The following is a 26,606-nucleotide window of genomic DNA, read 5'->3' on the forward strand; positions in this document are numbered from 1 at the left end:
ATTGTCCGCTTCAGTGCAAAATAAATTGCTCTAAACTGATCTTCATATGGAACTCATACTGATTTTTTTATACAGAGCTGCATTGTTGGACGTGCCGTCTTTTGGGTGTGACATTAAACCGATGTTGTGCCTGCCTGTTCAGGTTGCTGTTAAAGATTCTGCGTATTCAAAAAGAGGAAGGAGTTTCTCCTGGTGTCCCGGCCACCAATGACCATCGATTGGCCATTCACTGACTAGCTGCTTGTGTGATCTTGCTGTATGCAACTAGCTGGCTAACAAGTGTCAAGATCCTATAAAAATGGAAGTTCTTTCTTATTATGTGTGCATTTTTAATTGTCTAGCTATGGAAAAATAAGTAGAATCTTTAATTTCATCACATTTCTCAATTTACTAAACTGTATGTATTGTACTTTGTTAAACCTAACCAGCAATTGTAGCAAAATACAATAAAGTATGATAAAAATGTGTCCTAAATGTAACAAGGACACTCTAACTAACACTTTATAAACAAACACTAGGAAGCATTTCCCAGCAATGACCAGCATTCAATTTCCCCAAATGACTCCAGCCTTGTCTCAAATTGTGAATTCAGCAGGAATGTAATCATAATCCACTTTCTTTGTGTCTTTCGTTGCACGGAAGCTTCTTCTGTTCTCCCAATTTTCTCAAAGGGTTCAAATCTATTTTTCTCTGTTCTACTATACCTGTACAAACATAAATTGTTCCCTGGGAGAGAGAGAGAGAGGCTCTAGTTAGATGTAGCCTCAGTTGGTCAGCATAATGCTGAAGGCATTAATTTCTAATTTGAAAAGAAGGAGTGAAGTTAACCCAAAATGTGCTGTGATGTTTATTTCATGAGCTTTTCCGGTTTCTAAGTTTATTTACATATACGGCTAATCTAAACTAAAAAATGTTTGCCTTGTTTAATTTCATAAATATATTTTTGCTTTCTCATCTCTCTTCCACATTTCACAAAATATGCCTCACTGACACAAGCCTTTACAGCAGTCTGTACATTGTTTATTTTACTGCTTTCAGGCTGAAATTGAAACATTACGGGATAGATTACTGGTGTCCATTGGATGGTGATGGTGAACCAAATTGATCCTCACGGCATTGTGCAGCTCTGCATAACTATCTAATTATGATATTCTTCATAATAATCATTAAGTATTCATGGAAATGGTTTGTCAGATCCAATGAAATACACAGCCTTATAGCATGAATGGCTCATTTGCTCATTTGCTGGTTGAATGGAAATTTATCATACTGTGTACATTTACAAAATATTTTCTAAATGTGCTATTACTCACCTGCCAACCCATACTGTCCAGCATCTTAGGACTGCCTTCTGATGTGAAAGGCGCTATACAAATATAATTTGTTGTTATTATTGTTGCCAATTTTTCAATGGAGTCCTGTAGGTCAGTGGTTAGAACACTCGCCTCGCAGGCAAGAGACCTGGGCTTGATTCCTGGTAGGATGAAATGTTGGGCAAGTTTTCTTACTCCACACACTCTGTTTACCCGAGCAGTATGTAGGAACCCGGTTGTTAGTCGCTTGGTGGATTGCTTTTCCAGTAGTAATAATTCCTTCAAAAAAAAATAATAAATTGGTTACTTCAATCCAAGACTGTATGTGGGACACTGCTGTGCGCAATTGGCTGCCATGTTTCGTCCACAACCTACACAGTCAATTCACTTTGTAGTATATTTTGGGAAGCGCTTTGAGATGTCTCAAAGATGTGATAAGGCACTATATCAAATGCAAGGATTATTAGAATGATGTAATTTCTATGAAATTAAGTTAAATTTTATCCAGTGTTGCGGACAATCCTGAAAACTTGTAACATCATGTATGTAAATGAAATTTGGAAGTTTGAATTATTGTAGCTAACAGGGTTAACCCCCAAAAAGTATGGACATCGGGCCTCGTCTGCTTCCTAGAGATTTTCAAAACTAAAAATTGTCCAAAAAAAAAATGTTCCAAATGATTTAACAACTGATCTTCTGCAAAAGCTTTGTTAATTGCTTTTATCTTGTACTTTACATGCTGGGGCCATTCTGTATGTGAGCCAAATTATTCATCATTAGAGAAGGTGTTCATTTCTCACTTATTATACAGTGCACAATGCTTCAGGTACAGTGAGGAGGTATTAATTCAAAGTTGCATAACCGCGAAAATTATTTAGCTCTGCCTCTTTAATAATGTATCCATTTCATACCCTTTGGTTAGTGATGACTAATATTAAACAAGGCATTTCAAAAGAGATGCTTTTTAACAGATGGTGCGTCTGTGAGTGTGTATGTGTGGTCTATATACTGTTGTGTATTTCTGTACTTGTAGAACCCTTGATTGATGCAAGATGTCAGCCAATATTGCTTTGAATCTAGGCTATTCTGTACTGATATCCTACAAAGCTATGACACAATGTAATAAACAGTTCCCTCGAAAAGAAGCTGAGAATATGTTAATTGAAGCAGAGAAAAAATGTATTGTATTGAAATAATGAAGGAGAGGGAGACCTCAAGAGACCTTATTTCAGAGCATTTCACTAAACAGAAAGTTTTTTTTACTTTTCCAAACACTCACAACATCTTCAAATTAGCAATAAAAAACCCAGAGTTGCCGTGAAGCGGAAAACTGGTCTTTTGTAGGTAATATAACCCTATGGGTTCTGACTATTCTTGATTGAGTCACAGTGCTTCAGGTATACTCTCAAGGGCATTTTTCATTCAGGTTCTGTATGTGAAACCTAATAAAATGTTCTTCTAGTAATATAACTTAAGTACTTTTAAAGAATTTTAAGTAACCAGATGACAGCTATTATATAATATTAGATTAGTTGATCTGATTGCTCAAACTTTATTGGAACATGGAATAATTTACCACCAATGGTAAGCACTCCAGGACACTAACCCGTGTGAAGGGCTCTACATAAATACAAGTTGTTGTCATTGTTATTAAGGCTGAGAGCCCAACAACATTCAAAATGGAATTGGATCAACAATTGAAGAGGAAAAATATAAAGGTTTCAGGCCAAAAGCAGCTTTAATGAGTCAAATAGTTCAACCTTATATATTGTTACAGCAGTATATAGTTGTTTGTTTTCCTCATTCCAGCATTTGTCTATTTGACTCGATACAAATACAAACAATACAAATACAAATTGCACACAAATTTAATACAAATTATACCACAATATAAATTTAAATTGGATTGGATCATAAAGACCAGGACCCATGATCTATATTATGTTACTGAACCACCAAAGGTCGTGACATATCGTGAGGTGTGAGGCTGTCTGAGGTGAAAACAGAACTGTAGGAAAAGCCAGAGGCATCTCCATGACGATAGAATCAGAAAAACGTTCCATCGGCCACAAGAAGGGTTGCGCGTCTTTCAATCCTTACCTTCATGTCTTCCTCCAGAGATTGAGCTGCCAGGGGGGTGCTGCAGTCAAATTAATTTGCACTCACACAGAAGATCTGATGTGACAGCCTGGATTAAAAATAGTAGCATATCGAACTTTTAATATTGACCATATTTTTTTAAAAAAAGCAGCATTGAGAGAAACCCAATAATCTGCACATTAGACAATCTGAGAACGTCTATGTTCAATGATGAAGTCATGATGTCAGACAGGTTACCAACGCAGTCTTGTTGCTTATGAACAAGATGATATTTCAATTTTGGGGCTTTGTAGATCCAAATAATAAAATGAGGCTTATGTGGTTTGCATCCACAAAACTCTTTACATTTTTTATGTGGAATCTTGTTGACATATTTAGCCTCCCAACTTGGCCAACATGAATATTTTAGAACTCCTTGTGAAGGAATTGTAGATTCATCTTTCTCCTGAGGTGCCAAGAGAAAGAGCCAGCTAGATTTGATTTCAGGCCTGGGAATAAGATAATAAAACTTGTATTTTTGTCACAGCAAAAAAATGTTGATGTTCAAGATCCCAGTTTCTGCTATAGGAAGTGGGGGAGGTCTGCGGAAAGATAAATCTGGTCTCCTATATATTCAATCCTCAGTGTTTTACATTGAGAGGGATGAATGATGTAGATGGAATAAAACTATTTTACTTACACTGAGAGTGAAACAAGAGAGCATGTATTTAATTTTTTAAAAAAGCCTTAAGCAAGATCAGTGACTGAAGATTGGCCTCCCAGCAAAACCAGTTGTTGACACACCAATGAAATCCTTTTAAAATGTGTTATGTAAGTCTGCTTGATTATATTGTGAGAAGTAGAGATAAGTGTTGCCTTGTAATATATAATGATTTCTATGATGCTGAGGGAAAAACTTAGGCGGTACTGTAGTAAGGAAGAAGGCCGGGACTAGGTGTTGAGAAAATGGTATGAATGGATGAATGATTTGGAGTTTTTGATTCTTTATCTTCAGAGGCTTTCAATGCAGATATCTAAATTGATATGTAGATGGATTGTGCTTGGCTATGAGTTTGAAGGGTTGTCTTGATTGGCAAATGGACTTTTCGCATGCCATATATTGTCGCGGTATCCAGCAAAACCTTTCAACATCCCACAACTTCTATACTTCAAATGTCCATTTTTCTGAATCAAGAAGGTCCAGGACTCAATATGTAAGCCTGCAATAATCCATCATTGATCATTAATATTCATCATCTCTAACAGCAGTCACTACCACACACCACCACCAAGCAGGAGACAAGTGAATCTATGATGACAAGAGCAAAACAGGGTTGGGTAAATATACAATTTTCGTGGTAGCTGCCTTAAAAGCATGTCTTACAACTCCTGAAGCCTATTTGTGATTGCCTTATACAGATTGCTAGAAAATGATTATGGTTACATAAATTGCAGCAGCTTCAGATGAGGCAGAACGTATAGCAGATAGATCCCTGAATATTTCTAAGTCTGTGTTAAATGCTATTTAATCACATGGAAAAAAATGTTAAAATGATTATTGGTATTACTGGCACCCCATTTTCGACTTGGGTGGTAATTCACAACTATAGGACAAGTTAGTGGGAATAAGTCTGAAAGCACATTTTGACTAGCTTGAAATATAGAACAGAAACCAAAATCCTTCAAGGCACATGAATAGACCGCAAATATCAAAGTAGCAATCTGATGTTTCCTTAAATCTATCACATTTTCTGATGTTTTGTAATCCCTGCCTATCACCAGAATAAGCTTTTCCTCCACAGCTCGTTGCTACTTCAGGACAAAGCTACCCAGAGGCTAAAATTATTGGCTTTCATAGTCGCATCGGAATAGGGTGTGAGACAGGTTATTAATTTTGTTAAAGTATATTGTTTATTTTGTACTGTGCATGTATTATGTGCCTTTGTCATTTTGCTCAATATCTTACCACTTCAGTATCCAAGAAATGCACTGCAGGCAAAGTCTGTATTTAGCAGGAGGGTAACATTTTTAGGGAACACAATGTTTTTTTCCCTAAATACAATGTAGTTTAAAATGTTATTGCCTTAGCTAATAACAAATAAATGGACCCTACTTGGAAACTGAGGCTCACAGAAGTAGACAACAAAAGTCACACTTTAAAAAAACACTGCACGATGGGTGGGGTGGGTAGTTGTGTGCTATCTTAACCACATTTATGATAGTTGCGTATTTGAAATGGAGAATAGTCTATTTTAAACGGGTTTGTGTTACGTGGAAACACAATTCTTAGCAAAGCCACAGCTAAACAAAGATGACAGCAGAGTTATCAAGATGGGAAGGTTATATAAATAATAGGGCATCATATCACTGCAAATCATCTCTAATAACTTTGATTAGTTACAGTGAAGTCTAGAAATTATTCTGTAGGGAAACATAGCAGCTAATCTGCACCAACTATATCCCACAAACAGACATGAGATGAATGGTTAATGCATTTTTTGGTGACTTTAAATCAGTGAGAAATATTGCCCAGGACATGTGATGACCTCCTTGATCTTCTTAGAAATATCACCAAGGGAACTACCACAATAGATGCATAGGATCTTATCCAAGGACAAATATTATTGACCACAAATTAAACCAATTTTTTAAAATAAATTATTCCCTGCCTTGGAGTGTTTTGCAATCCTTTTTGTGAGTTACAAATAAACCAAAGACGTTTAGGACTCAAGATTTTTTAAAATGTTTCCAGGGTTTAACAGGATCTGAAGAAGTTTCACATTTTCCCTACATCTAGCTAATTATGATGTGGTGGTGGGGGTTGCAATTAGATTGAGAAGCCAATGAGATAGGAAATCCCATTGTAGACTCGCACTGTCAAAGCCTACAGATTTATAGACAAGCTAAAAGTTTTTACAAGCTAGGGCATTGTATCCTCAGCTCAGCTATAAATTTGCAGGCTGAGAAGCAGCCTCAAGGTTTAAACATAACTGACAAGTATTTTCCTAAAATCGATGAATAAACCTACAGCTTCATTTGCAAAATATGTGAGAATATATCTTGCTTATTTTTCAGATTGCTCTGCAGGGATCTTGGCTGAATTAAAATAAATGTTACAGGGAAACGGTGAGAGAATGGAAAGCTCACTAGCGTATGTGAGATAGATAGAAAAGGGATAAAATGATTATTGAATGTTTAGAGATGACTCTCTTCTAAATAAACAACAGTATATAAGTTATGTGCTAGATTTCCTCTTCTAAATAAACAACAGTATATAAGTTATGTGCTAGATTTCCTACCATAAAACCCTTTTTGAAATAAGACCTGAAAGCACCATAAAACATTGCTGTGATTCACTGGAACTCTTCAGTTTCCCCTGTGCCTGTCATTTAAATGAATTGTGACCCTCATCTTCCCCTTCAGTTCTTGGAATTTGTTATCTCTCCAGTGTTTAATTTAATCCGTTTCACTAATGGTTAGTTCATTGCTCTTTTAGTCTAACTCCTGTTTGTTCCTTATTTTTTCATGTATCACTACTGCAGCAGTTTCTCTGACTTAATTCAATTTCCGTCACTGCAGTAACATTGATCTCATTCCACTCCTGTATTTTGCTGCATGGCTCCAGTGAGATGAATCCATTTTTAAAGGGACTCCTTTCCTATGTTCTTCCTGTACATAGAAACCTTTTTACTGAATATTGTACATCTCAAATTAAATTTGGCCATTATCTCCTCCTCTTGTCAGCTGGTGTACATTGAATGTCCGTAGCAAATTCTTTATTAAAAATGTTATTCATCAAACTTCATAGAATCACAGAATCATAGAATTATACAGCACAGGAGGCTATTCAGCCCATCTTGTCTGTGTCAGCTCTTTGAAAAGAGCTATCCAATTCAATCCCACTCCCCCGCTATTTCCCTATATCCCTGCAAACTTGTCCTCCCCAAATAATTATCTACTTCGCTCTTAAAAGTTGTTATCGAATCGGCTTCTACCACCCTTTCAGGCTTCACAAAGATTGTTTGATATTTCCATTTGTAAAATGTATGACAACAACAACAACATTATATTTGTAAAGCGCCTTTCACATCGGGAGGATAGCCCAAGGTGCTGGACAGTCAATGTTTCGGACCCGAGCTGGGGGTCGGGATCGGGGACGGTGGAGGGCAGTGGGGGAAACAGGGTGATCAAAAGCACAGTTGAAGAGGGTCTTAAAGGAGGCAAGTGAGGAGGTGAAGCAGAGGGACTGCAGGGTGGAGTTCCAGGGGATGGGGGCAAAGTGGCAGAAGGCCCATCCACCAATGGTGGGGTGGGCGAGGTGGGAGACGTGAAATAGACCAGAGTCTGCTGAGCGGAGGGAGCGGGCAGTAAGGTACGGGTTAGGAGGTTGCAGAGGTTGGGGTGAGCAAGGCTATGGAGGGCTTTGAAGGTGAAGACCAGGATCTTGAACTGTATCCTCTGTGTGATGGAAAGCCAGTGGAGTCGAGTGAGGATGGGGGTGATTGGGTCATGGAGCCTAGTGCGGGGAGAGAACACGGGCTGCAGAATTCTGGATGATCTGCAGCCTATGGAGGGAGAAGTTGGGGAGGCCGACAAGCAAGGAGTTTGCATAATCAAGCTCGATGTTATGAATGTGTGTATGAGGTTTTGGCGGCCTGCAGGGTGATACAGTGGCGGAGCCAGGCGATGTTGTGGAGGTGGGGGAAGGCAGAGAAGGCATGGATATGGGGTAGAAAGGATAATTGAGGGTCAATCAAGACACCATGGTTCCAGACTTGCTTAATAAGGTGGAGCGTGTCCCCAAATAATGTTATTTGTGAACCTTTAGGAATTCTGATCTTTCTTGGATGTACAGGGGACTGCATAAGGCTATACAAAACAAATCAGCGGTGCCACCGATTACACGAATAAAGCACAGACGGCTTCTGAGTCAGCATTCTTCATTGTGATAAATGTGCAGGAAATAGAGATGCTTCATTACAACTGAATATTTTATATGTTAAAGCTGTCGTTTCGACTAGTGAGTGGTTTTGATTTACTGTCATCAATGCCACACATCATGTTGTGTTGTGTCCAACTATCTGTAATACAAATGGATATTCCAAACCTCAGCACTGTTATTCTTTAGGATATTAAACAGAAAAAGCTACAAAAAAAATCATTTTCTAGTGTCAGATTACCTACCTTCTTTATATATTACATGATAAATCCTAAACTCATGTGTGTTGTGGGTGGGGGCTCTTCTAGTGGCTGAACTGGCTCCAAAGGTAAAATGATCAGCAATTGAACATTGGAATTAAATCAATCCAACGTGGTTTTAGCTGGTTAAGCTCCAACAGTACCCCACCACACATTCTGGGAATCCCAAGCCTTAGCTTTTGCTAACATGCGCCTAATAGTATCTGGAATTACGTAAGCAGGGTGGGTCCCTTTGAGGAGAGAGTGTGCATTCCATTCCAGACATGGAAATTTGCATGTGTATGGAACATTGTCTGGTATGAGAGCTCTAAAATGTTACATAAATGGAATGAATCTAGATCCGGTAGAATTTCTCCCCACCCATCTCTTAAATTACATTTTGCAATGTTCTTTGCTTATCAGACAAATTGTTTGCCTACCTTCACCTTTTGCATCTTCTTTAATATAAATGCCTTAGCCCTGTAAATTAATTTAAATTGTTAAATCATAAACTTTAGCTTTAACAATATCCTCTGGTTCTCTTGGAATCAAAAATAATTCTTTGCAATACACAAACCAAAGCCATATGGTAGACATCAATAATCATAATACCACTGATTTACAATTTTAAGGACAAAATGGCTGGACGAACAGACTAAATAAAGTCCAAAGGCAAAACTTATGCAAGATATCTAAGAAATGGGAAATTGAAAACTGTACATATGTTAAATTAACATAGCTACAAGGATATCCAAAATACATAATGTTTGTGAAGCAGAACAGATGTGGGTCAATAATACCATGTGGTTTCTAGCAATCAACTGAACCCCTCAGGTCTGGTACAGCTTTGTAACTAGTTGCATTGTTTATTCAAGTAAACTTCACAAATAACTTCCTCTCATAAACACTAGATTCGAGTTAGATTGGGAATTAACTGCATGTCCTATTCATATACAGGTGAACAGTGAGGTGTCATGCCAGTAATTACAGAATTACATAGAATGACATGGCAGGCCATTCAGCCCAACTAGTCTGCGGAGGTCTTTATACTTCACATGAGCCCCTATCCCTCATATTCTCCATCTCCAGCATAGGATGATTTTGCACTATGTATTATGGATTATAACAAGTATGTAGGAGTTACGGATTTTAACAAGCAATCATAAGAGTTCTGTCCGACAGATTAATCACCTAACTTCCTGAAAACCTAAATAAATCACAATGTAGTTTGAAAACAATAATCATAAACTTCCAGCACTGCTTCATAGAAAAGCATACAATGTTTATTGATAACCCAGGTATAGGGAATCATGTAAGAAATAATGATTTTTTTTATTAGTGGTCAGAAATTGTGCAATGAACAGTCTTGGAAGATGAATCGTACATATACCAACTCCTGGGGTGATCACAAAGCTTAGTTCGAAAAGCACTAATAACAAGGATATTTTGTCAGGTGGAAATCTTCAGGGAAATTAGGGATCATTTTGCAGTGAAGCAATGTGGTCCTGGTTGTACTTTATCACTGACAAGGAGGTAACAGCACTGAGCATTACTGTGTTCCTTTAGCTTCATGTGATGACACCATATTTGTTCTTTTTTGTAACATAATATTGTAGTGCTGGTAATATTTATAATAATAAAAGAATCATTGCATTTAATTTAAACCATGACCCGCTTTACTTCTCTCACTTCTGTAACATCGCCCGACTCTCCTACTACCTCATCCCTCAGACCACTGAACTCTTGTTCATACCTTCATCACATCAACAACAACAAAATTACATGTATTGAGCACCTTTCACGTCGGGAGGATCCCAAAGCGCTGAACAATCAGGTGTCAGGGCCCAAGCATGGGGGATGGATGGTGTAGGGGTGAGGGAAGGCAGAGAGGTGGGAGGATGACCGAAGGCACGATCGAAGAGAATGGTCTTGAGACCGGCCTTGAAGGAGGCAAGGGAGGAAGCGGGGCGAAGGGACCATGGGATGGAGTTCCAGAGTGTGGGGGCAGAGAGGCTAAAAACCTGGCCATCAATGGTAGGGCGGGTCGGCCGGGAAACATGGAGCAGGCCCGCTGAACATCCAGGCTCGACTATATAAATGCCCTCTTTGTCTGCCTTCCCAAATCCTCCCTCCACAGGCTGCAGATAATCCAAAACTCTGCAGCCAGTGTCCTCTCCTGCGCCAAACTCCGCGACCCCATCTCCCCCATTCTCGCCCGACTCCATTGGCTCCCTATCCTTCACTGGATCCAGTTCAAGATCCTGGTCCTCACCTACAAAGCCCTCCATGGCCTTGCTCCACCCTACCTCTGTGACCTCCTAACCCCCTACCAACCCGCCCGTTCCCTCTGCTCAGCCAGCTCCGGCCTGCTCCCAAGTCCCCCGATCCACCCGCCCCATCATTGGCTGGAGAGCCTTCAGCCACTCTGCCCCCAACCTCTGGAATTCCATCCCCCAATCACTCCGCCTCGCCCACTCCTTAGCCTCCAAGTCCCTCCTCAAAACCTTGCTCTTCGATCATGCCATCGGTCACCCCTCTTCCCCTCCGCTCCCTTCTCCCTCTCTGACCTCAAGTCGGGTCTGAAATGCTGTACACTGTCCAGCGCCTTGGGATGTCCTCCCCACATGAAAGGCGCTATACAAATGTAATCTTGTTTGTTGTTATTGTAATATAGCATCATATTATGCCAATGAAATATTTCAAAGTGCTTCACATGAATTGATGCTAAAGTTTAGCTATTTTTAAGTTTGTTTTCACAAAAAGCCGTTGCTACAAATTGAAATGCTGCCATACATTGATTGGCACGGCTGCATTATTCTAGTGATTCACTGTACTAGTGAAATTTGAACAAAGGAAAATACGTGTTTACTACACAACAGTTGGCATTTCTGCTAGGATTCTACCTTTGAGTGAGATATGATGGTGCTCATTATAAATGAAAGATCACATGTCTCATTGTCATTTATATGGGAACCTGATGTTAGCACAGGATTTCCAGGTATTCTTAAATGTCACCGAATTTGAATGTTTTGTTTTGATGTGAGTGTATTTATTAGATCATTTACTAATTATGCAATAAAATCCTGAAACAATATGCAGGGAAGGCAGAAACTAATTGACAGGCTCACTAAACATAACGATGAGAGATTGTCATGTTCATCTAATGGTTTTGGCTTTGGATAATATTCCAAATGCCGCAGAAAGTATTTCCATATAAAGTCAATACATAAACATCCAATATTTAATGTCTCTCAGTATTATCGGAATAAATTCCACAAAATACACTTTACAATATATTCTGTGAAGCGCTTTGAGACATCTCAACGATGTGAGAAGCCGCTATATCAAATGCAAGGATTATTATTATCATAAAGTCAACAAGAAAGCATCTCTGTTTGGAAAGATCTGATCTGCAGAGGAATGCATACAACGAATATGCGGTAAAACATTTAATTCAAAATGAACTGACACGTATTACAATGGTATGTTCAAGCAAGATTAAACAATGTCATGATCTACATTATTAATTCTGTTGGCTCACCTTTCAAATCATTCTGGAACATTTCATATGGTGCAGACTATCTTTGCTACAGTTAGTACCAAATTCATGGACTAACAACAAAATAAATTGCATTTTTCAATCCTTCAGTACTCAAAACATATTGTGTTTTAGCACGTAAAAGCTTCCATTTCTTTAAAAATTGTAAATATTAGTCATAATCTGGGCCAATAGAAAAGTACGGAAATATTTGCCAATAATTGGAGGGAAATTTGAAAATAATTTGGAAAATTGAGGTGGAGTCTTGCTGAATTTTGTGGAGAATTTTGCGGCGGCAGTTGGTGCTGTTGAGGTCCAATTAATGCCAACCTATATTTTTTCACTTTATTAATGAAAACTAAGCACAAAGCATGAAGCATGAAGAAATAACACATATTAGTTTGTCATGTATTAGATCATCACATTAGATAGCAACTTCATTTTTTTTAAAAGCAGGCTAATAGTGGATTCCGCGGGAAAAATTGCGGCCACACTTTTCTATTAGCTCAGGCCGTAATGAACGGCAACCCATTCAGCTGCTCCAGCAGAGGTAGGGGTGTGCACCTTGCGCTCCCCCACCCACCTTGCCCTCCCCAACTTGCCCTCTCCCACTCCCCCCCCACTTTGCCCCCCCTACCCTGGCCATCCCTCACCTGTCCCTCCCTCACCCCCCCACCTGTCCCTCCCTCACCCCCCCACCTGTCCCTCCCTCACCCCCCCCCACCTGTCCCTCCCTCACCCCCCCCACCTGTCCCTCCCTCACCCCCCCCCACCTGTCCCTCCTCACCCCCCCCCCACCTGTCCCTCCCTCACCCCCCCCCCACCTGTCCCTCCTCACCCCCCCCCCACCTGTCCCTCCCTCACCCCCCCCCACCGTCCCTCCCTCACCCCCCCCCCACCTGTCCCTCCCTCACCCCCCCCCCACCTGTCCCTCCCTCACCCCCCCCCCCACCTGTCCCTCCTCACCCCCCCCACCTGTCCCTCCCTCACCCCCCCCCACCTGTCCCTCCCTCACCCCCCCCACCTGTCCCTCCCTCACCCCCCCCCCCCCCACCTGTCCCCCCTCACCCCCCCCACCTGTCCCCCCCCAGCTGTCCCTCCCTCACCCCCCCACCCGTCCCTCCCTCACCCCTCCCCACCCGTCCCCCCCTCACCCCCCCCCACCCGTCCCCCCCTCACCCCCCCCACCCGTCCCCCCTCACCCCCCCCACCCGTCCCCCCCCACCGTCCCTCCCTCACCCCCCCCCCACCCGTCCCCCACTCACCCCCCCCACCCGTCCCCCCTCACCCCCCCACCCTTCCCTCCCTCACCCCCCCCACCCGTCCCTCCCTCACCCCCCCCACCCGTCCCTCCCTCACCCCCACCCGTCCCCCCCACCCGTCCCTCCCTCACCCCCACCCGTCCCCCCCACCCGTCCCTCCCTCACCCCCCCCCACCTGTCCCTCCCTCAGCCCCCCCCCACCCGTCCCTCCCTCACCCCCACCCGTCCCCCCCACCCGTCCCTCCCTCACCCCCCCCCCACCTGTCCCTCCATCAGCACCCCCCCACCTGTTCCTCCCTCACCCCCCTCCCACCACCACCGAAAGCTCTACACCAATGTAATTTGTTGTTGTTGCTGCTGCTGCGGTGTAGGGGTCACGTGCCGCCCGTTGCTAGGTTCCGGCGGTTGACGCGGTTCGAAGCGGCGACGGAGCGGAAGTGGCGTCATCACCAGCGCGTGGCGTGGCGAGGCGGGGGTTGGAGGGGCCGCGGCCATGGCCTGCGGAGTGGATCTGAGCAGCTTCCCGCTGCACGGCCTCCTGCCCAAGAAGGAGACGGGGGCGCTGAGCTTCCTGAGCAAACGCCCCGAGAGCGACGGCCGCGGGGTCCTCATCGCCATCCTCGACTCCGGGGTGGACCCGGGGGCGGCGGGGCTGCAGGTGAGGGGCCCGGGGACCGGGGTTGGGGCCTGTGCAGAAGGGCCGCCAAGCGCTGCCCTGAGTCACTGAGTTTATAACCGTTGGGTTTGACGGGAGCGCCCCGGGCCTTGTCCCGTCAGCCTCTCACTTTAAAGGTCGTGTCCGTGGTCCTTCTCCTGGGACTCTTCACTGCTTTCTTTGGACCGTATTCTTGGTGCTCAGCAACGCACACCGCGCGCTCTGGTTGGGAGTGTTGATGTTCGGGGTGGGGTGTGGGGGGACAACCCTATCGTGTGCCACACGAGAATTGTTTGGACTTTTGAACTTGTCCCGAGTTTTATTTCGCGTGCACCGAAGGTCGCGACGGGTCCTCACAATCAACTGAATGAAGTGGTATTGAACCACATTTGGACTCGAGTACCTCCGTTCGTTCATTGCTCTGCACACTCACTGCATTGCTTTAAATCTTACTGCACAACAGGCAGTTTGATTCTCTTTGGTTCTCCAGCACAGAACCCACTGCACAGTGGATTTTTTTCCACGACTCCACAGCTGTAAAGTGATGACATGGATGTTGGATTGAGTGGCACTGCAGATGATCCAATAGTGTTAGTTACCTACTATGCTTTACAGTATGTCTTGTGAATTGCTTTGAGACGTCTCAAAGACGTGATAAGGCGTTATTTGAAATGCAAGGATTATTATACATTATAATAATCCTTTTATTATAGTGCCTATAATGCTGGAATGTCTCAAATGACCACATATAATTACTGTTAAATGTGGTGATTATTTGATTTATTTGTTTATTAAATGAAGCTGTCAACTTGACAACACAAGGTTCCTTAATGGGCCTGGGTACTTGTTAAATCATTCAGTTTTGGAGACCTCTCCATTAAATTCAATACCTTGCTTTCAAGTTAGGTTGATGTTAATGGCAGCATCATGCCGTTAATGTGTTGCATTCTTAATGGAAAATTTACAGTCGCGATATTAAACTTGAATGCAGGAGCTTAGTAAAAGTAAAATAGATTGACTTGAAAAGCCCTGTGAAGGGAACCCACATCTGGAGCAAACATTTTCTGCTGTACACCAATAAATAACAAATGACTTGTTTTACTTTAATTCAAGAAATAATCAAGTTTCAGTGACACACTTGTGTTGTTCAACACAAAGGGTTGATTTCTTCTAGAAACTGAATAATCCATTAATTGTGTTTATGAAGTGTCCGTACCTGGATATTAGAAGAATATGAATGATTTGTTGATTTTATGTGTTTAGGTTACAACAGATGGAAAGCCAAAGATTATCGACTTCATTGATGCCTCGGGCAGTGGCGATGTAAATACTTCCACTGTGCTAGAAGAGAAGACTGGCCTTTTAGTTGGTCTCTCAGGAAGAACTCTCAAGGTACTGGTAGTAATTCATCTTACTTTATGTATAGACAGTCACATTCAGAATATTCTCTCATTTCATCACTTACCAGATTTACAATTTTTTTGCGCTTCACAATAAAATAATTAGAATACCACTAACTTAAATATTTTATTTGAAATCGCCAAATGTCAATCATTTCATGGTCTTTACAATCAGTGTCGGTAAACTATTTTGCCCACTTGATTGGATGGGAGATCATCACGACTGAGCTTGAGCCAGTTTCTGACTTCCACTCATTGCAGTTTACAGCAGAGGTTTCTGGATAATGATCAGGAGCAGGAACCCTCACTGTTTTTTTCATTTCTTAACCTGGGCACTTAGTAAACTTGTATAATAGGAGACAAATTCAAGCCAAGCAGCTGGTGCTGAGTGTTCATCACCACTCAACACTAGACAGGTTGATTAGGGAAAATGACCAAAGTAACAGAATTGTTGGACATTTACTCATCCCCAATGTGCAATTGGGAAGACTGCAAGGATTATTTTGGGGTGTGGAATGTTTGTAGCCTTGAATTGCCACTCTCCCTGGTTTTCTACTGTACTGTATTGTGTTTGCTGACTTTTCCTATTTCATGTGGACTTAATTTCTAAATGTTCAAAACACTACTACTGAGTTTGATTTGTGATGTATAATTGATGTACTGTTTTTTTAGATACCACCAGATTGGATTAATCCTTCTAAGAAGTACCACGTTGGTGTGAAAAATGCATTTGAGCTGTATCCCACAACGCTCAAGGAAAGAATTCAGGTAAGGACTATATTCACAATTAAGACATAAGATGTTTCTGTCATCATTGAATGATGACAGAAAAGATTCAGCAGTAAAACAGACCATTTTAATGGCATACTTTGTACATTCTAAAATTGTAGAAAGTGTGTACTTCATAGCTGCTGATTCACTGTAAGGAATATTGGACTCATCCCAGAAGACAGCAGCTTCTACAGTAACAACATTTTAAAAAGGATAAGTCTTCTGTGCCATATATTCACCTGTCAGTTCACATCACCATGAATCTGTGCTTTGGTTTAATGAGCAGCATTCCTTAATTGACATTATTGGCAATTTGCTTGTACTGTACTGTGATAACTGGAGCTACGTTGCCTTTTCTAGTCAATACAGATACCTCCAATGCTTGCTCATATAGCTTTACTATTAATCTTTATTGATTTAACTGAAGAAATTATTTCATTTTTAAGCATTAATAAATTCAAAAGACCCATTCACAGTGGTTAAGTAGCGAAAGAGAGAAATGATTTGTATACTGTATTTATACGAGACACCAAAGAATATAAATATATATTTTTCAGTATAATGTAGTACTATTAGAATAGTATTATCAATATGTAACTTTATATTTTTTTCCAAAGTTTTCTTTTGCTTTTTCCACTTACCTTGTCTTTTTATTTTTTTTAACTCTTTCTGCTTCATTCTTTTACAACATTTCTGTAAGCAGCAAGAGAGGCGAGAGAAGCAGTGGGACCCTCCACATCGTGCAGTTTTGGCAAATGCTCACAGAAAACTGAATGACTTCAACAAGAACAACACAAACTTGTCTCAGGTACTAAATGCTGCTGATTAGTTAAGGTCTTTCAGATAACTTGTAAAAATCTTAAGATTTTTGGGCTTCCTAAAAAGCTCCGAAGATTGGATATTAGTGGCATTCAGGAGAAAGAGAACTTAAATGCCTTATTTTGCTGGGGTAGTTCAGTGATACTGGACATTACAACATTCCCACTAAAACACAGAGTGGAGGTGAATATAGGTTTGATTTTCTGCTCTGTTCAGTTCTCGAATCTGAGCCTCATTAATAGAAGAGAATGATTAGAGACCTCCGCATTTCTTAGAAAGGAAAGAAAATTGGTGGAGAGAGTCATGCATGGACTTTGTGCCTGTTCGTAGCAAGCTACAAAGAGAATTGGCGATGATCTGAGAACAGCCTGCCTGCTATCTTAGCAGCAGGCATGATGAGGTCAGTTATCAGAATTTCAGATTGGATCTGATCAAATCTGATTGTCTTGGTTAATATTGTGTACATTTTGTTTCTTATGAGAAGATTTTCTAGAAATATGCTATTACTCACCATTTGTTCCTTTGATTGCTCTGCAGGCAATTACTTTGGGTTGGGTTGTTCCAACGTGTGAATTATTATTCATGCTTGATATGACCCCATATCCAGTGGTTGGAGTTTATAACTATATAGCAAAAGTATTGCAGAATCTTTTGTCAAAAGCTTTTTTATCATAATTGCAAGTTTAAAAAAAAAGCTTATTTATTTAAAGTTGAGAATTATTTGTGATTTGCTTTTGCGTCCTATTGATTCACTGTATTCCAAACATGTCTACCTATTATAATATCTGATAGCTGCCTCCCCTCTCTTGGGGTTATCAATTAAGATGATACAGAAAATATTTTCTCTCAAACAAAAAATCTTATTTTACAAGGTATTTTTCATTAATTCTCCCCAGTGTGTATTTGTTCACAGAATCTGCAAGTAAAGCTTAACGGAAAGTGCATCAAGTAACTTTAAACTAAGGACTTCTAAATAGTTTTAAGTAACTGGATGACAACACAAATGTAATGAAAACCATTAGATATTCCCTTTGGGGAACATGCATAATGCATTATAAGTGCAGATGCAATAATGTTCAGGTCCCTGATCTTTGGGAACAAGGGACATGTTTAAAAGATGTGGCCCAATCCTTTCATGGTTGTACTGCATTCTCCCTCATTATTTATTCTTTGCGTAGCTTAAGATAGGCTCATCATCGAAAGAGTGGTAGAATGGCTGAGACACTGAGGGGATAACTTCCATTGATCAAAATTAGATTTTTGTATGACATTATTATCAGGACATAGAATAGACTATTTTTAGTGAGCTATAAATGTTGATTCAGCTTTATCCTTCCGGAAGAAAGCAGTCTTCTCACAACTTTATGCTAAATTTTCAATTCCTGTTACCTATTTCTAAATTTTGTGTCAGTCCAAATACTGAATTAATGCTAATCTGTGCATCTTTCTGTTAGTACATATTAATCTTGGGGATATCCTTTAATATATTCATTGGTAATATTGCATTTGAACTTCTATTTCAACAGGAAGATAAATTGATATTGGAGGACTTACAGTGTCATGTTGATCAGCTGAATGCTCTAGAGAAGCAATATACTGACCTAGGGCCAGTCTATGATTGCTTAGTGTGGCACGATGGGGAAACTTGGAGGTGAGATGTTGCAAATCACTTGTATGTTATGCAGAGTTATATAGTGAACTGCTTATAATCTTATTTTACATGATACTAGTGACTATTCTTGAGATTTTTCTTGGTGGACTATACCTTTATTAGAAACCCAGCAACCTACAAAGTAGAAGAAGGCCATTCGTTCCAATGAATCTACATTATAGAACAACAGTGGGATCAGTTCAATCTCACTGCCCCATCCTTCAAGCCCCTCTCTTTCATAAGCCAGTCTACTTCCCTCTTGAAAGCTAAAATGGCTCTGCTTCCAGCACCCAACTCAGCAAGACATTCCACATCGCAACAACTCTCTGAGTGGAAAGAATCTTCCTGAGTTCTTCTTTTGCCATTCTTGTAGCTATTTTATGTCTGTGTCCCCTTACTGTTATAATAATTATTAGGAATTACACCTTTATCCCAAATATTTTACTACCTGTTTTGGACTCGAGTTTGGAAACTGTTCCAGCATCCTAACTGTCTTGATCCTCCCCATTATAGAACCGGTGAAGTGGAATGAGCCATTGGTTAAGTCTCTTTTTTTGCTATGGAAATGCAATGATGTGTAAACTGATCAGGGGGATGTGAATTTCATATTTATTGCATTTTAAAAAAAAGTTGTGCAGCCCAAAACAACAAATTATACTTGTATAGCGCCCTTCACATTGGAAAGATGCTCCAAGGCGCTGTTTTAAAAGCAGCACTTTCAAAGCAGAATATAATCTGCAATATGAACCAGTATATATGACCAAAAGGCAAATCTATGCCTTTGGCTGCACAGAAGATTGGGTCCTTTGACTGCATATTTTTTAAAAAAAAAGTTGTTTCATAACTTTTTTAAAAAATGAGTTTGAATCAAGTTAAATATTTACTTCTGGTTTTACAAAATTGTAGCTTTCAAAATAATTTGCCTTGACTTTCTGAAGGTGGAATTGTTCCAAGCTATATTCTGCAACTCTAAATTTATGACGACTTTGCATTGCAGATAACGTGTCTTTGACGTATTCAATTTAGTTCATTTTCATGGAGTGCCCAATATGGCATTTAAAATGCCTCATGTCAGCAGGATTTCTGCAGGTATCATTTGTTTATAGTTCACTTTGGCAGGCATGATCTTCTGTCTCCTGCAAAGTAGGCAATGCATCTTTCAAATAACTTGGATGAAATGAGATCCCGATTTAATTGTTATTAAAACTAGTCAGATTTAATTCATTAATGTTGATTGTGTAACTATGCAGGCATTTTGAGCGTTTCTAATCTTGTACATTGGCTGAAAGACTGCAAAGCCTCCCCCTGTAACTATTGTATCTGATGATTTGGAATGGATCCTGTACTTTTTGGATATATCCTTTATGCATTATCCATGTTTTTTATTTGTTTTCCTTTCTAGAGCATGCATTGATACCAGTGATTGTGGTGATCTCAGTAACTGTACAGTTCTCAGGAATTACAGAGAAGCCCATGAATATGCTCATTTGGGCAAGTCTGAAATGCTGAATTACTCTGTCAACGTGTATGATGATGGCAACACGCTTTGTATTGTTACCAATTCAGGTGAGGCTGTGACTAAATATTTTAGGGGAAAAGCATTCAGAATATCTGTCTTGTGTTACCAAGGGGAAAGTAAACAACACACCAGCTCAGTTGAAGACATCTTAAACATGCATTTTTTCCAACAGGATCTCACGGAACACATGTAGCTTCAATAGCTGCAGGACACTTCCCAGAGAATCCTGAAATGAATGGTTTAGCCCCTGGTGCACAATTATTGGCTATCAAGGTTGCTGATTCTAGATTAAACACCATGGAAACTGGGACGAGCATAATTCGAGCAGTAAGTGGAGCTTCTGATAATGAGCTTTGGAAGTTTGCAGCAGCAAATAATGAATTTTTGCTCCATACTTGCATTGTATTATAATGATGTTTATAGCTTTGATGGTCGGTATCTATATTGAAGTATTTTCTCTCTCCATTGGAGGATTGTTACCATTCTTTAATGTAACTTAAGTTTTATTCAGTGGGAAATAAAGTTTTGCCTTTATGCCAATTGCAAATAGCACTGATCTGTTTTTCAGCAAAATATTTGTAAGCTTATTTATCTTAAACTTTTCAGATGATCGAGGTGGTGAAGTACAAGTGTGATCTGGTGAATTACAGCTATGGTGAATCGGCTCATTGGAGCAATTCAGGGTAGGTAAAATGTCCACGACATTAGAAGCTTAACTGGATAACTGGCAGAAGTTTAAAGATCAGGTAACTCGGCTATTAAAAACATTTTAAGCACTCAAATATATATTTTTAAAGTTCTCAAGTGCTACTAAGAACTTTGAGACCTGAATATACAGTGGAACAGTGCTTTAGCTTCAGTGTAACAGCTGCAGCTTACCTAAAACAGTAGGATTTAGTTTACCTTATGATGCATACTGAAGTTGTCTTATCTACTTACTGTTGCAAGTAAGAACCATCAGGCCAGTAACCAGTTGTAATATCTTTGAGGCAAAGTTATGTACACATATGTAGCTGCTCAAGTTTAAGTAGACTGTTAAAATTCATTGGCATATTTGTTATGCTGATTGCTTATAGGAATTTTTTTTTAAAAATCGCAATTCCACAATCAGTGTTAATTTGCTGACATTGTCTAAAACTCGCCTATGAAGAATGGCGACTTAGAAGAATGGCCTGTCTGTGTTTGTCAAGCTGATTGAAGCAATGTCATCAAAAAAGGGAAGAAAATTGAGAAAGGGAAAAAAAAGGAATTGAGTCATTGGAACATTTCTTGCAATCGGCTGTGCATCAAGAACTCTGCGGGCCAATTTTAGACATAATTCTGGGAAATGAGTTCAGAGCAGATTCCAAGATTCGGAGAAATTTGTGAGCGGAGCACTATAAATAAATGTGACTGCTTTCATCTATGAGATTATCTATGTTATAGGTGGCAATTTTGCACCCTTGGTGCATTCAAGAATCCCTTTATTATGTGAAATTTAGCAACGGGCCCCTTTTTTCATCTGTCATTTAAGCCTTCTTGATGTGTTTAGTAGTAGTGTCATTGAAGTCTATAACTTTTCATTTCTGTAGTTTATTGCTTTATTCCGATATGTGAAATATTGCTTTTATTAGAAGCCACATTAGGGACTATTACAAAAGTGATAAACTACGGCTGATTTCATTTAGATAATTTCAATTATAATTTAATGGTAATTTTAAATAGCAATAATGGTTAGAATGGGTGAGGGAGTGGTGTTTACAGGTCTAACATAATGTGCATTGTTATTCACTTGTTCAGTTGAATTATTTGCTCCAATCTTCTGTTTAGGCGAATATCCAAGGTGATCAATGAAGCTGTTTGGAAGCACAATATTATCTTTGTGTCCAGTGCAGGCAACAATGGACCCTGTCTCTCCACTGTGGGGGCCCCTGGGGGTACTTTAGCTAGTATCATTGGTAGGTTCTTTTTTTAAACCATATTAAACCAGCAACAAAATGCAACCAACCACGTAATAAATAAGATTGAATTAAAATGCTGTTTTCCTAAGATAAATATTCTATTACTTGCATAGTGTGTAAATATCTGTCTGGAGAATATTTTAACCTGTTGATCTTGTGAAGATTATGGAGATTGTGGTTCCTACTACCCACAGGTTGAAACGATTTATGGTTCTAGAGCTTTGATAAATTTCCTGCTTGTTGTAGCACTGATTATTGAGAATATAATAATAATATTGAGAATCTTCTTTCCCCCCCCCCCAAAGAATAGCCTTGCTTAACTCAAGAGTAATTTTCCGCAAGTTTTCTAATGTATTACTTCCATGCAGGTATAAACCAAATGTTTAAAAATAAATTTGTGCAACCATATTTTGCTTTTCACTTTTCAGTTCTAATTTAATTAATTTCTGTGTTCCCATGTTTTCTCAATGGGTAAAAACACCATCCTTTGTTGTACTGATTTGTTAAAATTGGGAAAATGCCAGGATTCATTACTTGGTCTGTGTCAAGTAGCTGATGGTGGATAGGACCATTGTGGGACAGCTATAATTGTCATCGTCATCTCTGTGTGATGACATTAAAAATTAGCCAGTGTCCCTGTTCCCAGATGGATATCCAGTGAGGCTTGCTGCAAAGCATGCATCACAGACATCCATCCCTAAAGAGAAAAATCGGGTTCAGCTTTGATGCTCTTTTCCCTGTGGTTGCACAGCCTGCCGACATCGTTCGGGCCAACATGAACAAAAGTAATTTGAGTGGGGATTCAAAATACTGCCAACACATGGAATTTTACACTGGCAGGAGAACAGCTGCAGGGAGAGGGGGGGGGGAAGGAGAGAACTTACTGCTACAAATTCCATTTTTTAATATATATAAAAAATGACCATGTGGGAGCTAAGAAAACTGGAAGTGTGAGAGAAGTGCAAGATTTCTTTCAACCTGATGTTTTATGGTGTAAATGGGAGACGTTTAGAATCTGACCAGCAGCGCTGTTTACCTTGGAAGTTCTGCATTTGCAGAAGAGGAAATGTTTGAATTGTTCTGAACCCTATAGAGCTACTTGTTCATTGAACCAATAGCTGATACCAACTGAGCCTTGAAATAACATGTCTCTAAGAGACAGTGAGAAGAAAGTAAAATACTGGATTCTACAGGGAAATTTAATTATTTATGTGGAACTAAACATGAATACTCCTGTACACTTGTACTTGCTTTCTTGCGAATGTAAAACTTCTAAAACGACATAGTTTGTCTATTGAAAGTACAGAATCTACAGTTATGTTGAGAATGTTTCCAGCACTAATGTCCTTGACTGAATCCTTTAGGTGTTGGTGCATATGTTACTCCAGAGATGATGATTGCAGAGTACTCCATGCGGGAGAAATTGCCTGCCAATCCGTACACATGGTCATCAAGGGGACCTTGGTAAGAGGCAGTTTAAAGTTTCTTTTGTACTTGTTGTCCTTGCGGCATTGTGCTAAATATCATGGCTGGCGGTGTTACAGTAAAAGTGCTGACTAGGTAAGTGGTGCATTGGATTCAAAAAGGAAATAACACATTGCAGACTTCAGCACCAGGTTTCTTGATTGGGAAAGAAAATCACTTCTATATCAAAATAGCAATACTCCCAAGACATATGGGCCAACTCATTAAGCTAAAGTAAACCTTCAGTAGGGTCTACAAAATTTTGTGGGAAATATAATGCTGTTGATTTCTCCAAAACCCTACCTGAATACAATGAAAAATTGAAGAGCTTAATGTTTGCTGGAGACAGAATGCAAAAGAAGAAATAACTAGTTGACTGTTAGCATAACTCACCTCTAAGCTAGATGTTCTTGGATTCCCACTACATAGCTTTTGAAACAAGAGCTGAAAGCTCCTGAAAAATATTCTTTTAATTCACTAAAACATTTCAGTCTCCTGTTTGCCCGTCATTTAAATGAATTCCTCATCTTTCAAGTTCTCAATTTTTTTAATTCTCTCCACTTATTAATCTGATCTGTTCCTCTCATGGTTAGTATTTTAACTACTGCCCATTCCATATGAATCAATACTGTTGCTGTACGCTTGACTGCACTTGACAGCAGTTACCCGAGAAGCACTCTTGAGACGGGTCATTGTTGTATGCATTGTACTAAATGCAAGTATTATATCTTCATACATTTGTGTTCCCAGCAATATAATTGCAACTCTTCTGAGCTAACGTTTATCTTTGTTAGTATTGATGGAGCATTGGGAGTATGCATCACTGCACCAGGTGGCGCCATAGCATCTGTGCCCAACTGGACCCTATGTGGCAAGGAGCTAATGAATGGAACGTCTATGTCCTCTCCTAATGCTTGTGGAGGCATTGCGTTGGTCCTCTCAGGTACAGTAACACACCATGCTGAAAAATCTTACATTGGACAGACTGTAAAGAGGGATAGAGTAGGTATAAACAATTATAATTTAGTTTTAAATTATGTAAATCGGTTTCCTTTTATTTCCCTATTTGATCGGAAGGCCATCTGTCATTTTAACTGATTATCAGGCAGTCATTGAGCAGCGTAAACAAATACAAACCTGCATTTGTGTCTGCTTACAATTTTTGTGTGGAGCCACACATTTTGCATTGTTCAGTCAGTCTGTGCAGAATTCTGCCAGGAATTGAAATACAATTATACATTTGCTGCATTGCAAATAGTAACCTATATTGGTATGAGATGATCCGTGTTGCAGGTGGAATGAGTAATCCTGGGTAACTATCACATTCTGGTTGCACAGATCTGTCTTAAGGCCCAACAGTTGTCAAAAGTGAGCTTCTGCAATGTATCTTAAAAAATGACTTGCATCAATAGGAGTTGTAAGGAATTTTCTAACATGTGTCTGGAAAAGAGATGTGCCCCAAGACCGTTCTATTACTCCGTGCCATGCCACGTGCTTTGCCCCCTAAACCGTTGGGGCCATAAATGCCGTTTTTGTTCTGTTTTTCAGCAGACTACTTCTTCAACCAGTGTTCTCCCTTAAGTAAATTAAAAATGTCAAATTGATGCATAATTTAGCAATTTCAGTATTATCTGTATCTTGTGAGCACTTGTTGTAGTACGGTTATTGAGCAGAATTTCTCCCATGCTAAATTGATGCAATTCTGGCTAATTTTAGGCTTGGACCATGGATTATATTTAAAGAAAATGAAACATTGGCAAATTAAAAATACTCAGTCAAGCAAGTGGTGACTGGCTATTAATATTCATGTTTCTACATATTTCATAATCGTTAATTTTTTGGCAGTTTTTGTTATGTTTATGTTGATTGAAATGGGCACACTAAAGAGCTTTTGAGTTACTGGGAGTACAAATTACGTTTGAAAGTATTGTGTCCAATGGTTGTAGTCTATGTTCCTTTGATAAGTTGTATCAATCTGGACCATAACATTAATATTACTTATGTGAATCACTACCGATTCAATGCAGCCGGCTGGTAAGTGAGCAAACATCGACGGGTCATGATGCCATTTCTCGCAATTCAATGCAGCTGGTAAGTGTGGGAGTAATGGAGGATAGGGGAGCAATGTTATGATTTAGAAGGTGATTAATACCAGTACTGCAAAGAAATCTTAAGTGTTTTTACTTAACTGAATGGGATTTGGGTGAATTACGATTTAGGCGATTGTATGATTTTACAAAGATAACTGGTGCGAATTTTACTGTACTACAATAATATAGTAGCATTCCTACAATTGCATAAATTATATTTTAGGGTGTGACGTTATCTATTAAACATAGCTGGTCACATGGTTAACCAAAGTTTTTGTTTCACTACTTATTTTGGCTCTGTCCAGTTTGAAATGTTTTGAGATAGAATCTATGTTTTTGATGTTGAAGCCTAAACTTGTGCTCCTAACTCGTAGTGCTGCTCCCCTATCCTCCTTTACGCATAGCTGTCAAAACTTCTTGAGCCCAAGGTGTGTGTGTCTGTATGTATTAGTAATTTCATAGTTTCATTTATCTACCAAGATATATTCACTGCTGTTTTACCGTGGTCTATCTTGACCTGACCACTTTCAGTCCACAATTCTTCATTTGTCTTTCTCACATTTCCTGTAGGATTGAAAGCCAACGGCATTGCGTACACCATGCATTCAGTGCGCCGGGCACTCGAGAACACAGCTCTGAAAGTGGAAAATGTTGAAGTGTTTGCACAAGGCCATGGCATAATTCAGGTAAATGTTAAGTTTACTAATTGTCGGACATATGAATAATTTTAAATGCATCTTTCATTGTATGCTTACAAATGAGCATTCATGTTAGTCATAAGGATTGTCATGAAATTTGCTTTGCGAATTGAAACACATTTTCACTTGTCGAGTACACTCAGGTCAGTTATAGCACAGGTGAGATAAAGTAGAACATCCTGTCTTGGTGGCAATCTGCAAAACTATGACATTTTGTACGTACTCAAAT

At 39.8% G+C, this 26,606-nt stretch overlaps 1 protein-coding gene across 1 annotated transcript in view; it reads left to right on the top strand.

The window, feature by feature from the left end:
- Positions 1-13,806: 13,806 nt before the first annotated feature.
- The window catches only part of LOC103178210 (tripeptidyl-peptidase 2), a 31,267-nt gene continuing 18,467 nt past the window's right edge, over positions 13,807-26,606 (top strand). The window contains exons 1-12 of the mRNA XM_007892836.2: positions 13,807-14,028; positions 15,289-15,417; positions 16,098-16,193; positions 16,900-17,004; positions 18,542-18,666; positions 20,069-20,232; positions 20,358-20,512; positions 20,792-20,868; positions 21,995-22,122; positions 23,490-23,589; positions 24,384-24,532; positions 26,250-26,365. Coding sequence (XP_007891027.1) covers positions 13,864-14,028; positions 15,289-15,417; positions 16,098-16,193; positions 16,900-17,004; positions 18,542-18,666; positions 20,069-20,232; positions 20,358-20,512; positions 20,792-20,868; positions 21,995-22,122; positions 23,490-23,589; positions 24,384-24,532; positions 26,250-26,365 — 1,509 coding nt within the window. The 5' untranslated portion in view covers positions 13,807-13,863. The remainder of the gene's footprint in view (positions 14,029-15,288; positions 15,418-16,097; positions 16,194-16,899; positions 17,005-18,541; positions 18,667-20,068; positions 20,233-20,357; positions 20,513-20,791; positions 20,869-21,994; positions 22,123-23,489; positions 23,590-24,383; positions 24,533-26,249; positions 26,366-26,606) is intronic.

This window comes from Callorhinchus milii, unplaced genomic scaffold (assembly GCF_018977255.1).
Source record: "Callorhinchus milii isolate IMCB2004 unplaced genomic scaffold, IMCB_Cmil_1.0 Scaffold15, whole genome shotgun sequence".
NCBI lineage: Eukaryota > Metazoa > Chordata > Chondrichthyes > Chimaeriformes > Callorhinchidae > Callorhinchus > Callorhinchus milii.